Source organism: Typopeltis vanoorti, chromosome 3, assembly GCF_054136105.1.
Source record: "Typopeltis vanoorti isolate ZY-2024b chromosome 3, IOZ_Tvanoo_1.0, whole genome shotgun sequence".
Classification (NCBI taxonomy): Eukaryota; Metazoa; Arthropoda; class Arachnida; order Uropygi; family Thelyphonidae; genus Typopeltis; species Typopeltis vanoorti.
In genome coordinates, this window is record NC_143551.1 from 83,723,742 (window position 1) to 83,741,640 (window position 17,899).

At 36.8% G+C, this 17,899-nt stretch overlaps 1 protein-coding gene across 1 annotated transcript in view; it reads left to right on the forward strand.

The window, feature by feature from the left end:
• Nucleotides 1-16,927, forward strand: part of LOC150108335 (complex I assembly factor ACAD9, mitochondrial-like) — a 387,096-nt gene extending 370,169 nt beyond the window's left edge. The window contains exon 18 of the mRNA XM_090415744.1: nucleotides 16,771-16,927. Coding sequence (XP_090271870.1) covers nucleotides 16,771-16,871 — 101 coding nt within the window. The 3' untranslated portion in view covers nucleotides 16,872-16,927. The remainder of the gene's footprint in view (nucleotides 1-16,770) is intronic.
• Nucleotides 16,928-17,899: the final 972 nt, after the last annotated feature.

Here is a 17,899-nt window from a genome sequence, read left to right on the forward strand (position 1 = left end):
TGATGGACCTAGCATAAATAGTAGAATTATTAAGCAGTCATTTATGCAGTTATACATTCCAGGCAGAAAACAAAACTTTTGGATGCTGGGAGAAACTAGTGTTTTGTGCTCTTGATAAAAGGATTAGAGATGGGTGAGCTAGACATGTTAAAAGATATTTCTTAAACTTAATTCAAATACAGCTTGGATGCTAAAGGACTATGCAAGAGAATTAGAACCATCCTAATTGAGTTGTTTAACTTAGGTCTCAACATAAGTAGCATTCCAAATGGATTCAGGGAGGCAAGATTGTTCCATTACACAAAGGTAGTGGTAGAATAGATGCATCCAATCTTAGACAATTAGTATATCTGGAGTGGTAAAGAAGGTATTGGAGAAGCTGGCTAAAAATGACATTAATAAAGGACATTTCACTTTAAATTCTTGTCCCTTATCAAAGCTGGATTCTCTAAGAAGTGTGCCAAGGTTCAAAAGAAGAACTAGGCACATCTCAATTGGCTTTCATCAAAATATCCATCTTCCTTTTCTGTTTATACCAAATCCCAAATTAGCTACAGGCAAACTAACATCATGTCCAAATTGCGTTTATGCTTTTTAGTCTGTTGTAAAAGATGTTGGCGGTAACTTTTGTCCAAAGTGCTTCCACCTCTGTTGACTGGATGGTTCTGTTGCATTGTTACTTGCATAAAAAATCCAGTTTCCTGGGTCCTTACTTTTCTTCTAATTCTTGCAGCATAGACAATATAGATAAGTGTCCTGCTACCATTCCCAGCACACAAAATTGAATGTCCTCTTTGATTTTTTGCCAGAAGAATCTTGTTCAAACTGGACAGCAAAAAAAGTCTGTGGTCCTTGTGGATTTCTCCAGTTGTACTGAAAATTTGTGCTGTTGAGTTGACTCTGTTGTCGTTGTTTTTTTTTTTTTTTTTTCTAGTGGTATGTATCCTGCAGTTCACATATTATCCCATATTTAACCCATTCCTAAGAGGGGTAACAAATCTTTGATATGTAATTGCCTTTTAATGTGACTCACTTCAGTTCCTTCTAAAGTAAAAAAAAAAAAAAAAATCTTTGCCATCTAATTACCATCCAGTTTCACTCTTCTCCTTCTAAAAGAAAATGATTAATCTCCATGCTACCTTCAATTCTCTTAACTAAAACAATTGCCAGTATATATTCCACCACTTTCAACTAATAGAGACTCTTCTTGCTTATGTTACTCACCTCTCGACAAATGCCATGGAAAAGTTTGTGACACCCCAAGTGGTTTTTCTTGATATCTCTTAGGCATTGGGTTGGGCTTGGTACAAAAGTCTGTTAAGTAATCTCCCATCATGTAGTCTTCTTTTGACCTGCAACTGAGTTGTCAGCTTTTTTATTTGACACATATGTAATGGTGGATTGATATCCACCCTCAAACTCAACTGTGCACTAATGCTGGTCTTCAACACAGTTGTTTTCCTACTCTCTCTCTCTCTCTCTATATATATATATATATATATCAGTAGCATTTTCCACTTGACCGCAAATCCAGTACTCAGATATGCTGATGACAGTCACTGCACCCCTGTGCTCATTTCACAAACATTGCTCTGCACAATCACCAAATTTTCCAGAATATCCACTTCCACAACCCTGGATTCTTATTTCCGAACCATTCTTCAATAGGATTCTGATGACATTAATTTGAATCCTGTTTCATTTCTCAAAAAAAAAAAAAGAAGACTAGGAAATGTTTTTTTTTTTTTTTTTTTTTTTTTTTTTTTTTTTGAGGATTACTCTAAACTCAAATATTTTGTCATAATCATTACAAATATTCCTCAGTATCCAGAAAATTTCAATTTGTCTTTTCCTTGAGGCATCACTTTACCTCTGAAACAGCTGTTAACTCTATACAAATCAATCAAACCATCGAATACTGTTTCTTGCACTTTGGTGTGGTGCTCCTAAGGTTTTGCTAAAATTACTTGACTCAGTACAGGAGGGAGAGAGAGAGCAGCTAATGATTCATGACCTTGACCTATCTCTCACTAATTCACTCAATTTTGTTGCACAGTGTTCAGTAACATTGTTCATCAGAACTGACACTGATAATTCCCCTATTCTCGCTCTCTCTTCTAAAGCTGTTAAAACATGCAGCAGCTATCTTCATACAAACAGTTTGCTTACACCTGGGTAAAAGGATTAAACAAGAATATAATTTCTTGGCTGTTGAATGTTTTTAAATTAAATATGCCAAGAAGCTATATTCTTGTTTAATTTTTAATTCAAGTGTAAGCAAACAAATTTTGCACATGAAGTATATTCACAACTAGGCCATTGTATAGAGGCTAGTGTTATAACCTCTTGTGTGTAATTATTATAGTTATTTAATTATTATACTTGGATTGTAAGCATTGGGTCACTCACTCTAATATAATTATATACTCTCAAATAGATCCTTGAATGAGACTTTGAAAAATTAATACGTGCTACTAATATGACTCCTTATTACCTTACTTTAACTAATCCTACCTTACACTTGACCCTCTTTTGTCCTTTCTTAGCTCTGTCCCTAGTTCCCAGTGCTTACAAAGTAGGCCTTAAGGTTACTGTTGTGTCTGATTTGCGATTTGCAGTTCACCAAAATCCTCGTGCTTCTCAACTAGACAAATTTGCTTGATTGTTGACTACACCAGCCTAATTGAATTAATATAGTCTGAGAATTTCAAGAAGGGGAACATAAACAAAATTATAGCTAAATTACATTTACTCATGCATGTCATGGTGGCTCTCTATCTTTTTGCTCACAGGTTCCTAATTATTTCAAGACAGTGCATTGGCAAAAGATCAAGCAAGGTTATTAATGAAACAAAACAAAACAAGTTTATTGCTAACTAGTAATTGGTTATAAGTAATACATTCATGAGGAGGATATTGTTCAACCAATTTACAATATAGGAGCAGTTGTCCCCTTATTCCTTATCTAATTTAGTTCCTTCCATTCTTTGTACATAATCATAACATATTACTCTTGCATATCTACAGCTCTAAACTCAAATTCACACCAATTCCTTTCTATAAGCACAGATATTACTCATGCTAATACTAATCTTATATATAAAAAAAAAAAAAACATTAACAAAGTGTGCCTACTCACAGTACCTTTTACATTCACAGTCCAGTCACATGAACAGTATCTCAGTCTGGATTTCTTGCCTGTGTTCCTTTACTTCAGGGTACGATAGTCACTTGGGCACTCCATAGACAACTGCGGTGTTCCAAACTAGGGTTGCAGACGATATCCTTTCTTCAAACTTCATACGATGATGGCTGTTTCTATCCTTGCTGGTCGGTCACTTGGTCTTTATTATTATTATTATTACATGACACCTCCAGGGAGTCCAAAGACTTATTGAGGGAGGGCACCTACTCTACAGCTGTCTCCACCAACTATGCCAACACCATCTACTGTCCACCACCACTAGCATTTCCACAGACAATTGCAACATCCATATCCACGATGGGATTTGAACCCGCAGCCTTTTGGCTGGAGAGCAGATACGCTAACCACCTGGCCAACCAGACCAGCCGAGGGGAAGGACTTGCATCCATGCAGTGGATCTCATCCTGGAAACAGTCCAATGATATCGGGGCGATATCCTGTTGACACATCTGCTACAATCTTCCATCAGGTTGCCAGGAAATAATTACCATTCTCTCCGTCACATCCTCAAGTAATTGCCTTCTCATTGTCCTTCCATGTACAGCCTCATCTCCTTACTGTGGGAACTGGATCCTCCGAGAAGGGTAAAGGACAAACAAAAAAAAGAGAGAGCATCTGTCCTCTCTCAGTCCCCTTAAATATCTTTCTAATCTTTTGTTTCAATACCAATCACGGAAAATACTGAATTTTCCGTGATTGCCCCTTTGTATGATGACATCACTTCGCCTTTCTTCCTTCAAACATCTCTAATGTGGGTGCTTAATTTTGTTCGCAAGATATTGCAAACTTTTACTTTTGCTGATTCACCTTTTTAATCTTGTTTAATCCCTCTCTTTAGTTTTTCATACAACAACAGGAATTATTTTATGCACTTTACAAGAATGTAAAGTATTATATAAATATTATTCTAATTTCACATTTTTCATTATATAAACGTGTTTGAAACTCCTGTAAAACCAAACCCGATAAGTTAACTAATTTAGCTTATCATGCGAGATTTTACACTAGTAACTTCATTAATTGCCTTAATATTTGCCGGCAAAGGTTGGTCGATTGGTAGAGCCTCTGCTACTAATGGCTCAGTTAAGTAAGTTTGAGCACGATTAGTAGTTAGGAGGGGACTAATCGTTCGATGCTGTTGGCACACTCTCCCTCGATGAGTCTTTGGACTACCTGGAGGTGTCAAATAATAATAATATGCAAAGCACACATCCTTTATATAATTGTGTATTATTGGAAGGGCCACTATCCAGACCGTTTTTGACCTTTATTAAAGTAGTGTTAAGGGGTACCTCTCTAAAAACTCTGAATAATCTACAAGATCACTCTAAATCTCACTGAGTAACTCATCCAAAAGGATCATTCCAAAAGTCTCATTCGTGGCTGTACTCAATGGCAAGCAAAAACCAGAAGTACCAGAATTCATATATTTCCCATATATTAGTAGTGAAGAGGTGTAACACCCATAATAATAGTAATTATTATTATTATAATACAGTTATCTCCATTGAGTTAGAAGACACCACAAAAGATACGTTATTCACACACTAGCCATTAGCTATGCAATATTTATCATAACCCCCCCCCCCCTTAAACTCATTCACTGATGAAGCACCCACAACTACCTCTGACAACCCATTCCATCCATTCACCACCCTCCAAGCAAAAAATCTAGTCCTAACACCCTTGTTAACCATGCTCTTATGCAACTTCCACTGGTGGCTCTTGTTCTCTCCCTTCTTACCATGTACTGAAAGTCTTCAGCGTGAGTTGTTTAAAACTCTTTTAATAACTTAAATGCTTCTAGCTTGTCTCCTCTTTTTTTTTTATCAGTTAATTTTTGAAGCCTACAGACCATCAGTCTGTTCTCATAGGGAGCAATCCACAGACCTGCCACAATCTTTGTTCCCTGCCTATGGATCCTCTCCACAACTTCCTCATCCCCACAGAATCCAGGATTAGTCCAGATGTTGTCTTATTAAAGCCTTATATAGGAAAACAATAACCTCTCTATCCCTGCCTGTTAGTGTGTTTTTCAACAACCATGTAAACTGATGTACTATTTTGGTTACCTTTACAATAGTCCCTTTCAAATCCCTGTCCACAATCACACCCAAGTCCCTGGCTTCATCAGTGTCTTGCAGTTCAGTTCCATCAGTATTCTGATATCTTCCAAAAGTGCATCACCTTACACTTAGACACATTAAACTGGTAGTCATTTACCTTTGCCCAAAATAGTAGTCTGTTTAAGTCTTCCTGCAGGATCTCTCAATCACTTTCATTTACCATTGCCCTTTCCAGTTTAGCATTGTCAGCAATCAACTGAATATTTCCTGTCAGATCATTTCCTATATCATTGATATACAAATTAAACAACAGAGGACCAAGTACTGAGCCCTATGGCATACCACTTAACTTGCCTTTTCCTGGACTTAATTCCTCAATAAATCACTCTTTGATGTTTGCCCATCAGCCACCCTCTAATCCAAATCACCAGATTCATATCCATCCCCATTTGCTCTAATTTATGCAATTGAGTTATATGTGGAATCTTGTCAAATGCTTTTGCAAGGTCCAGCAATATCACCAAATAGACATTTCTGTTATCCAACTTCATTGTCACTTAATTAGAAAAAATAAGCAAATTACTAAGGCAAAACCTACCCTTCACAAAACCATGTTGTCCTTTATAGAGTATCATATTCCTATCTAATCAGTCCTGAATTCTTTCCTTCACCAATTTCTCCAACATGTTAACCACCACACCTAAGATGCTGATTGGCATATAATTTGCTACTTCTGTCTTATAGCCTCCTTTATGCAATGGGACTAGTATGCCATCTTTCCACTTCATTGGCACCTTCCCAGTACTGAGGCTTAAATTAAACAGCTTGGTCAGAGGAGCTGATAATTCCCTTACACATTCTCCTAATACATGGACCAATATACCATTTAATCCCATGGCTGTGTTCGTATTGAGGTTCTGCAATATTTCAAATACCTCCATTTCTTCAACCTCTATTCTCCTATCAGTCAATGTCACCATCTAGATAGTACATCCCTGCAAAATGCCCACTCAGTAATTCAACTATTTGGTTTGTTTCTGTTACCTCTCCACTTTCAGCACTTTTTAAAGTTATCCTTCCATAATTATTCCTCCTTTTACTTGCTGCATAGCAAAAGAATTCTTTAGGATTTCTTTTGGCCTCCATAGCTAGTTTTCTCTCCTAGATTGGTTAATGTTAAGTTCTCTGATGCAGTGATCAGATCCAGCACTCTTGAACCTCCTGCTGAGGGAATTATTGATGCATATTCTGATGAATAGCAGCCATAGAAGTATTTATAGAAGATGCAGGTTGCAGAAACTGAACACCTGTGTGAAAGTGAATGGAGTATGTTAGTGAGAGAGGGGGTCATCAACCAATCTAATTGCCCTTTTCTATGTAGAATCCAGTATTTTTTTAGAGAGCTCTTAGGTGCAATACCCCCAGATATGAGAGCAGTATTTAATGATCAGGTGGATTTGTGAACAACAAGTTGGGCCCTTTTGACTTGTTGTTGTTTATGGTCAACATGAATGCAGATTTACATGTCAGGATATCACAGGCCACTTTTATTAATTGCAAGAAGTTTGTTCTGTTTCTCCAAAAGTTATTTAGTGTTGCATTTCAGGATGAAATGGAAATTCAGGATGATGGCATTATACTTTTTTTTTTCTGCTTCAATTGTGTCTTGAACTGATGAGGCAATGAGGTCACGAAGCTTGCTGGCATTGTCGATGGTAGACACGTTAACATCGAGACATTGATTGTGAATTGCTTCGAGCTTTCTTTCAGTTGTGTCAGTTATCCAGAAGAAGGTTTCATCAAGCAATAATAAAGCACTCTTCTAGGCTGCTGATGTGCCTTCCAAAGTTTAGGAGCTTTTAGTAGAGAGGATGCACAGGGGACAGAAAAATGGCTGGCTGAGGTTGCTTAGGAAATTGACTGCTGATTAGTTGATCTTGGCACAATTGGCATGAGTTCACATGCAATAAAAATCGCATAGCAAGTAATTTTTCTTTACCAAAATACCCAGTTTGCAGCTTACACTTTAAAGCTTCAAGAGGTCTGTCTCTGGTTTCAAGACCCAAAGCATCTGTCATCACTGCTCAGTTTTGTTGTTGCCATCGTTGATTTGTGCTGCACTAGTGCTTTCTATGTGTGATATTGGAATATAGGAAAGCTTCTTTTTTTTTTTTTTTGAAATCCTCAAGCTACTTACAGTTGGTTTAGCATTCTTCAATCCCTTAAGAACTATTGCTGTACTTTTTTTTTGGGGGGGGGGGGTCAGAAGGTTGGATAAACTGACTTCTAAAATAAATAATATCAGAGCACAATTTCCAAGCAACACGATTCAAAACCTCCTGGAGTATGATATGAAATATGATACAATATTAGCATATACTAAAAGAGTTTTATAGGATTGATGCAGAGGAACTATTTCAGCACTTGGTTAGGGAAGTAAGTCATCCCTGGAAATGGAGTACAAGTGTGATTAGTAATGATGGGAGAACTAGATTTTTCTCTTGGAGAGTGGTGAATGAGTGAAACGATTTGCCAGAGAGTCAGTTGTTGCAAGTGCGTTGTCTGTCAGTGGATTCAAGGATAGGTGCAATAGATATTGTGGATAGTTTGAGTCTCTTACAATGAGTCTTTGGACTCCATGGAGGTGCTCATGCAATAATAATTTGGCCATTTTTGCACATAAGAAAAGAAGTCCACCAGAGTTCATTTTCTATCTGTATAGCCAACTTTATGCTTCTCTGGCTATCTAATCAGTTTTTCATCCATTCTTATTCTCTGCTGAATCTCGATATTTGTAAGCTAATTCAACCACCCTATCTTATTTCACTGAGGAATTATATAATTCCCCAATTTGAATATTCAGCGATCATTGATTAACGTCCCCTTTCCAAAAAAAAGAGTAAAATTATATCACTAAACCAGTGATGGCAAATTAGTGGCACATGACAAAAATTTGTTGACATGCAGCAAAGTTTAGAGAAACTTTTTATGAAATTTTTGTTGCGATTTTATTAGATATTTGTTGTATTTTGTCCTTATTTCTTTTCAAGTTTCACATGTATAGCATATGGCAAACTGTTAGTAATTCAGATAACTGAATCAAGATTTTATAATGTACTGGTGGCAACACTGCATTGTCATGTGATAAATATTATATTTTATCTAGTGAATTCCAATTAATGTGAAAATTTGCATTGAAAACCAGTTTTATTGTTAGTTACAACTTATGGTAATTAATTAATTAGAATAATTTCATTATTTTGTTTGATTTTATTTAGGAAAAAGTATTAAAAATTAGCAATTATCACAAAAAAAGACAAATAAGATGTACGATGTTTCCAAAATTATTGGATAGAGATACACTATATGCTGTTATAAAGTGCAAAGACAAAGCATATACTGAATATTGTGCAATGAAGTGTCATACTCCATCAATAAAGTGCCACTTTGAAACTAATCACAAATTTGTATTTTTGAAAGCAATAGAAGAAAGGAACTAAGTTATTGTACAGACAGGTTCACTTAAAAATTTGTTTCTACTGTAGATCATGTTACTGCTGTAGGTTATGAAATATCAAATGAAATTGGTAAACAGTACAACTCATTCAAGTAAAAAAATTCATAAAGTATTTTTACAAGTAGCTCCTATTCTGTTTTGAAGACTTGGATAATAAAAATAATAATGAGGATTCAAAGTTTGCACCTGAAATATAATCAGGACTGGGGCAACTCGTATATAGAAGCTAATGACTTCACATCACTTGCCTTAGCATCCTATAATGCATACCCGTAAGGATGTATTTACATTATACATACCCTTAATCCTTTATTTTTTCTTACACTTTGATAAAGGATTAAGCCAAGTATATAATTTCTTGGTGTCTTTAATTTATAGTATAACCAATAAAAAAAAAACTTCCAACAACTATCTCTCATCCAGATTATTTTAATAATAAGGTGTGACACCATTTGGCAACTCATATATGAAAATATGACTTTGGCATTACTTTAACCTTAGTATTACCTCTGGGATTGGCTCCCACTGATAAGACCTCAATAAAAGTAAGTCTGTGCAGTTAGCCTAGTGGCTTTGCGCTTCACAACCATATGCCTAGGGAAGGAGTGTCCTAGATTCGATTCCCATCAATGACGTGAGGAGCTCAAGGATCTTCCTCAGCCATAGCCAAGTTAGCTGATCTTGGGCATGGACAGCAGGGTTTTTTCCACCAGTTTATCTGGTGTTTTTCATCCCACAACTAGGCAAACCGGTCTGAGGACACATGGATTACAGTCAGGAATATTGACCCAGCCATAGGTCTGATTTGTCAGCCTACGCCAGTTCCAGAGCCCAGATAAAATTTGGAGGAACTAAATGATACTGTGAACTCCCGTAAAAAGAGGGAACGCTGTGTCATCACACGGAATTTGTTTATTTAATAAAAGTCAAAACCGGTCTGGGCAGTGACCCCTCCCATAATGCATAGCATTATACATACCTATAAGGATATGTGTTTTGCATTATGGGATAATAAGGCAAGTGATGTGAAGTCATTAGGCTCTATATATGAGTTGCCCCAGTCCTGATTATATTTCAGGTGCAAACTTTGTTTGCTTACACTTGGATAAAGGATTAAGCCAAGTATATATAATTTCTTGGTATCTTTAATTTATAGTATAACCAAGTGAAAAAACTTCTAAAAAGTGAAGATATATTGATAGCTCTTAAAAATGCCTTTTAAATGCATAAATATTAGTATGCATAAAATTTCCTTTCTGACAACCAATGGTTTTTCTAGCATCATAGGGGAAAATATAGGGTTTTTAAATCTATTTGAAAAATACCTTAGACCAAGTAGTACAATTTCACTGCATTATACATAAAAAGTTTTTTGTTCTAAAGACCAAACATAGTATTTATCAATATTATATTATTTGTCAATGTTAGTTTTCACGCCAGGTGGTGTTTTGCTAGCAAGTTTGTAAAAAGAAGGCACCCGGTTCAGATAACTTTATTGACTAATTAATTGTGTGTTTATGGGTAACAATTGCAGTAGAAGTTGTGTGATTGCAGTGTTTATAATGGGTGGGCGGGTGGGCTTGTTTGTTTATTTATAAAATCATTAAACTTAGAACAGAGTATAGTAACTGGCATTGAAAAAAAGATGGTGGTGGCCTTGTCTTTACAAAAGTTAAATTTTGAATTTAGTCATTGCGTGAAATATGAGGTGTGTTATAAGTATTCATTAGATTATGTTGATAAATTATGGAATTTTGAGACAGATGGAAGGAGGGTGTCTGTATGTGTGTGTGCAGCATGATTTGAATGTGGACATCATGGGTGCTAACATATTGGTGAAGATGATAGTAGCGATGCAACAAGAAAAGTGATAGCAGAGAGAGAGGGGGGGGGGCACCAAAAGAGTAGTGAATGAGTAATAAGAAAGTTTTGAAAAGTGAACTAGCTATCTGCTGAACAACACAGCTGATGGTAGCAAGAATGATGAAAGTGTTATGAATTTAGCAAAAGTCGGGAGTAGTGAATACAGTACACATGTGGTAAATGACACAACAAAATGTAGTAAGACAGAGGAAGGTGATGAAATGGTAAAGAAGATAGTGCAAAAGATGTGAACACAAGTGAGGATATTAAAAAAGAATTGGTAAGGTTGAGGATTGAATTAAGGCATGTGCAGAGTCAGGTGGGACAATTAGAGAAGAGATTAGTAGTTGAAGGTGTAAGAAGGAAAGTGGCAGATGAATGATTGCAGCGGAAAGTAAAGTGGTGCTGTATGAGGATTCTGTAGTGAAAGATGAAAAGGGAGCAGGTATCAAAAGTATGTCTGAGGGAGTGACTGAGGCTGTGAAAGGAGAGGAAATGTATTGGAGTTGACTGTGCTGGTTGGAACAAGTGACTTGCGAGGAAGTGTGAATGAACTAGCACATGATTTCCAAGTGTTGCTAGTGACAGTGAAGTGAAAGAGTGTAAGGGATAGAATTGTGAGTGTATTACCAAGGTATGATAGTGGAGAGCTGAGGAAAAGGCAGTGATCACGAATAGCATGATAGCTGGAATGTATAGGAAGAAAGTACTTGAGTTTGTTGATGTGTGGGATAAATTTCAAGGTAGGAGAGAGAGCTGTTTGCTACAGATGGTCTGCATTTGAGTGATAGAAGTATGAAGCTGAGTAGATTGTTGATGAGAGGACGGAAGCATGTAGCCAATCAGGGAAACAAAAACTAGATGATGGGACTGTGAGTGTAAGATACCAAAATTGTGAAATAAGGAACAAAGGAAGACAACATAGGAATGTAGGGATGGCCTCAGTGGGATCATCATCATCATCATCAAATTCCTGCCATGTACCCTCAAGGGGTGTACAGGATATGACAGTACTACATGAAAAAATTACATCATTACTAACTTCCTATCTACAATTTTCCTCCAAATCAGTCTGTTATTTGTCAAGACTCCAATATTATCAGATCTTATATTTCTATCGTCTAAGGCACTTTGTACCGTATCAATCCACCTATATCTTGGTCTTCCTCTGGGTCGTTTTCCTGCCAAGCTGGCAGAGAACACTTGTTTTGCTAATCTTTCCTCTCCCATTCTATTTAAGTGACCATACCATCTGAGATTAGCTCTGTTAACACATTCCTGGATGCTGACAATGTCAAGTTCTTTAATAATATCCTCATTTTTAATATGATATTGCCATTGATGCCATCTGCTCACACCTCTAATCTTTCTCAGGACTCTCATATCTGTGGTCTCTAGTCTTTGGTCAAGTGTTTTACTTCTGACCCAGCTCTCAGATCCATAAGTTAAAACTGGTTTGAACACAGTCTTGTATACAGCTAATTTAGTGTTCCGACTAATTTCTTTCTTATTCCATATGAATTTATTCAATTGACTTCCCACGATACCAGCTTTGCTGATTCTGTTGTCTATTTCTATATTTAGTTTACCATCTTCAGTAAAAATTGTGCCTAAGTAGCTGAAATGTTTTACTTGTTCCACAGGTTCTCCATTCACAATACAGTTGACATTTTCAATGATTCTGCCTATTTTCAGGGTCTTTGTCTTTTTATTGCTGACCTTCATACCATAATTATTACAACAGCTGTTCAATTTAGTCAGAGAATCTTGCAGACTTGTAGCGGATTTATTTAGAAGTATAACATCATCCGCATAAAGCAAAGAGCTGACATTAACATCTCCAATTTTGATATCAGGTTTAATACCACATTCCTTCATAATGTGATCCATATAGATAATGAATAACAGAGGGGATAATGTACATCCTTGTCTCACACCAGATTTAACATTAAACCATCTTCCTGTACTTCCTTCAATTCTAACTGCTGACTCACAACTCAAATAAAGACTAAGTATTGCTTGATATAATGCCCCATTGACACCATATAACTGTAGCGTATTGAATAGCTTCTCTCTTGGCACCTTGTCATATGCCTTTTCCAAATCGACAAAACTTAAATACAGATCTTTGTTATATTCCCATGCTTTCTCGACTATTTGTCGTAAAGTGAAGATCTGATCCTGACAGCCTCTATTTCGCCTGAATCCAGCTTGTTCTTCACCAAGCTTTTCTTCCACAATTCTTCTCAACCGTTTCTCAAGTATGCTTGCATAGATCTTGCCAGGAACACTCAGTAGGGAAATACCTCTGTAATTCTCACATTCAGTTTTATTTCCCTTTTTATATATGGGTACTATGAGAGCTCTACTCCAATCATCGGGAATTCGTCCCTCTGTCCAGGCTTTCTGAACTATGCAGTGCAGCCACTGTAAGACTCTTATACCACCATACTTGAGCATTTCTGGTCGAATATCATCTACTCCTGCTGCCTTTCCACATTTCAAGCCTTTGATGGCTTTTTCTACTTCAAGTATGGATATGTATTCCTGACTGCATGCCTGGTCAGTGTTTTTTATCACTGTGCTGTCATCACTGCTTGTTTCATTTAGCAGTTTTTCAAAGTAATTACTCCATACTTCAAGGATATCTTTTTCTCCTGTTTTCATTTCACCTTTATCATCTCTAATTCCTTTTACAGCACTCTTTCCTCCATTCCTAAGCTTCTTCAACAACCTCCAGAATATTTTGCCACCTTCTTGATATTTATTTTCTATATTCTTGCCAAAGTCCTCCCATGACTTTTGTTTAGCTAGTTTTACACACTGTTTAGCTTTCTTACATTTGTCTCTGTATTCTGTAAGAGTAAAAGCTGACTTATTTGCCAGAAACTTTTGATATGCTTTCTTCTTTTCCTTCACTGCCTCTTTAACTTCCTGTGTCCACCAGGGAGTTCTGATTTTTTTATCTTTGCACACAACCTCACCACATGCCTCTCTGGCAGAATCAATCAATGTTTCCTTCAGAGCTTGCCACTGAATCTCCAAGGTTTGATTCCTGTTCTCAAACTCTTTCATTTTCTTTTCAATAATATTTCTGTATTTTAGTCTACAGTTTACATCTGAGAGCTGCTCAACTTTTATTCGCTTTAAAACTTTCTTACATGTTATTCTTTTCAATATGAAATTCAATTTTATCCTGCTCAAGACTAAATAGTGATCACTTCCGATTTCAAATCCTCTGTACATTCTGGTGTCCTGCACCAGGGAGAAAACATCACTATCAACAATAACATAGTCAATGAGACTTTTCTTATTCTTAGCCTCTTCTCTCCATGTGAATTTGTGCACATTTTTATGTTGGAACATGGTGTTAGTAATAACCAGTCCATGTCCTGAGCAGAAATCCAACAGATATTTGCCATTATTATTAGCTTTGCTCTTTTCTCCAAATTTTCCCAAAATATTTTTGTATGTCTCACAATCATTTCCTACTCTACTATTTAGATCCCCAACAAGGACCAACTTTTCCTTTTTCATTGTGTCAGTTGCTTTTTCTAAAGCCTCAAAAAATTCCTCCACTTCTACCTTAGTAGAACCTTCTGTGGGACCATAGGCACAAATAAGTCTCATTGTCCAGTTCCCCATTCTCATATTTGTCCACATTACTCTACTTGAGACTGACTGCCATTCAAGAAGATTAGCCTCGTGTTTTGTGTTGAATACTATGGCTACTCCTTCTTTTCCTTGATTGTTATTGCCTGAATATAACATTTTGTATTTATTGCTCAGAAAGATCTCACCAGTTTTGGTCTTTTTTGTTTCAGTCACCCCTATTATGTCGATCTGGTACTTATCTAATTCCTCAGCTAGCTCCATTTCTTTGCCATTCAGGCTTCTTACGTTGATAGTACCGATCTTTAACTCTGGTGATGTTGAGTTGGGGTTTGTTTTCTGAAATGTTCAGACAGATGAGAGTGGTGAATAACAGGAGGGTAATGATAATGGATGACTTTAATTATGGAAGTAGGAAATATCGTGTGAGTAAGGAGATCGAATTTCTTGAGCTACTCAGAGACAGTTATCTTATGCAACATGTAGCTGAAGCAACACATGAGACTCAAGTGTTAGATTTAATAATATCATCTCATACATTGATGATAGAATATGTCACCACAATGCTACCATTTGGGAAGAATGATCATGTAGTTTTGACAAGGGGAGTGGCTGACCAGTTATGAGCTTTGCAGAATGAGATATGTGTGAATCACAAAGCAGGCTATGATAAATTAAGGAAATAGATTGGTGATGAACAGTTGCTTGATCAATCAAAAGGGAGAGAAATCAGTAGTGCCTGGGATTTGGTCTGGAATCAGTTACTTATGGCAATGTTAGATTGTATTCCTAAAGATCAGAAGATAAAGGTTAGAAAGAACAGGGTACTCATCAGCAGCATGAAGATGCATGGGACAGTTTTATCCCTGATATAAGGTGCAGGCTAGGAAGAGGACAAATGTAGTAAGAAAAAGGAAATGAGCATATGAAAAGAGATTATTATTCAGGCCTCCATGGAGTCAAGAGACTCATTGTGGAAGGTCCTTTTTAGGAAACAAAGTCTATCATACCACTCATTGACCATTCTTGCTCTCATCACTCTATCAGGCAGTGCATTCCATGCTTCAAGCATCCTCCATGCAAAGAAACCACTCATCATCCTCCTGCTCACAGCTTCCTTTTGTAACTCTTCCAGGGATGGCCCCTTATCATCCCTGGAAATTAAGAAAAGGGCCATCCCTGGAAGTTATGGGGGATGGCCCCTTGTCATTTCTCCTTCCTGCTGTTCCACCAAGCGAAAGAATTCACGAGCGTCCACCATGTAACTGCCTCTCAACAGTTTAAAAGTCTCAATCATATCACTTTTCCTTCTTCTGTCCACCAAACTATGCAGTCCACATTCCCTCAGACGAGCCACATAACTAACATTGTACAGTCCTGAAACCATGTTTGTTATCTGCCCCTTACCCTTTCCACAATTAATTTATCCCCATTATGGGAATAATACTAAGCATTATTCCCATAATACTTAGTATTATACACACCCAAAAGGATATGTGTGCTTCATAATAGGATACTAAGCCAATTACTGTGAAATCATTAGCCTCATATACAAGTAGCTTAGTCATGAAAATTCTTTCTTTCTTAATTTTTCCCTCTTTTACCTTTATGGTGTCAAGGGTTTCTATTCCGTATAACTGCAACCATTATACAAGGATAAGGTGGTTGGCTCTATGCCTCCCAGTGTATCCTATGTCTGTAGAAGCGTTATGTTCTCAAGGCTGGTTTGACTGCTTGCAACACCCAGATAAACTGGGGAGAAAAACCCTGCAATCCATGCCCAAGACCAGCTAACTTGGCTATGTCTGAGAAAGATCCTAAGCGTCTCATGTCAGCAACGGGAATTGAACCTGGACACTCCTTTCCCAGGCATGTGGTTGCGAAGTACATAGCCACTCGGCTAAACAACTCGGATCATGAAAGTACTTGGGGGGGGGGGCACTAGAAAATTTTCCAAAAATCTTTTTCTAATTAAAATTCATTTTTTTATTTATGTTCTGTCGTGTCTTCTATTTCTATACTACTTATGAATTAGCATTCACATAAGGTAGGAATACCCTATAGCTCTTGGGAATCACGGCCACTGTGGATACAAGGCAAATGAAGTAGTGCTCGGGTGGACTGAGTGCTACTTCGTTTGCCCAAGCCGGCCCAGAGGAGATCATGGGTATCATGTATTGACAACGATCACTGCAGATGCTCAGTCATAGGTCATATGCAATGTGTAGTGTGTATTCTCAAAGCATCTACTCAACTCCCCCCCCCCCCCAAGATTAAATCCTGAGTGTGCTACTGGAGAAACCTGAATTAATAGTTGAAGCTAGATATATTCCCAACAAAAACCTTCAAAGGACTTGTTTGCTACTTGGCTATAAAACTTAATGGATATTTCATATACTTTGTTTTAATTGTTTTTGATACCACTTTGGCTTTTTTTTTCTTCCTATATTTATATTTTCTATATATATTCAAAAATATTAATCTTGTTTTTCACTTATTACCTTTAGGACAGTTTGTGAATAATGATGCCAATTATATTCAGATTGCAAGGCGTATGCTGAAATATAAAAAATATGCAGCGATTCATCCTCTAACACGAAACTGGTAATGCAGTTTGTCATAATTATTTGTAAATAAGTAGTGCATAAATAAATAGTGTAAAATAATGTTTCTGTAGTATTTATCATCATCATCATCAAATTCCTGCCATGTACCCACAAGGGGGTGTACAGGATATGATAGTACTACATGAAAAAATTATATCATCACTAACTTCCTATCTACAATTTTCCTCCAAATCAGTCTGTTACTTGTCAAGACTCCAACATTATCAGATCTTATATTTCTATCGTCTAAGGCACTTTGTACCGTATCAATCCACCTATATCTTGGTCTTCCTCTGGGTCGTTTTGCTGCCAACCTGGCAGAGAACACTTGTTTTGCTAATCTTTCCTCGCCCATTCTGTTTAGGTAGTATTTATCAAAGATTTGTAATCCAAAGACATAATTATTTCATACATTTGTACTGTTTTACAAATGTCTAATTATCATATTTCTTTCATTTACATTATACCAAAATAGCAAGCTTTTAATTTCTGAGTGATCAATCCTTGCATCCATTTTCTATGGTAAAATTGCACCTACATTTTGAAAAATTAAATACTGTAAATAAGCAACATTCGAAAGTAACAATAATCCAGACACCTGTAGAGAACAAACATGAAACCTTTTGAATCCAACTCGTCACTAAGCTGGTGGCAGTGGGATTCAGACTTATAGAGAGTGGATGGATATGCTATCCACTTAGCCAAACGGACTGAGAATAAAAGTATGAAGTCTACAGTACCAGATATGTTATATAAACAAAAGCACACTAAAGTTTTCACTATGGTAGAAGAATCAGTTTTGTGATCATATTCATGTAGTAATAACATGAAGTAAGTCGCAGGATATTGGAAATCAGAATTTTAGGCTGTGAGTTATGTATTCCTGCCAATACAGACCACTCAAGTTGTGTACGAGAGGAACATAAGAACACAACAAACATGAAAAACACAAACTGCTCTAGCCTTCCACACAACAAATGAAAAAATGAAGATCATCTAGTACTTCATCAGTGAACAGAGATGTCCTATG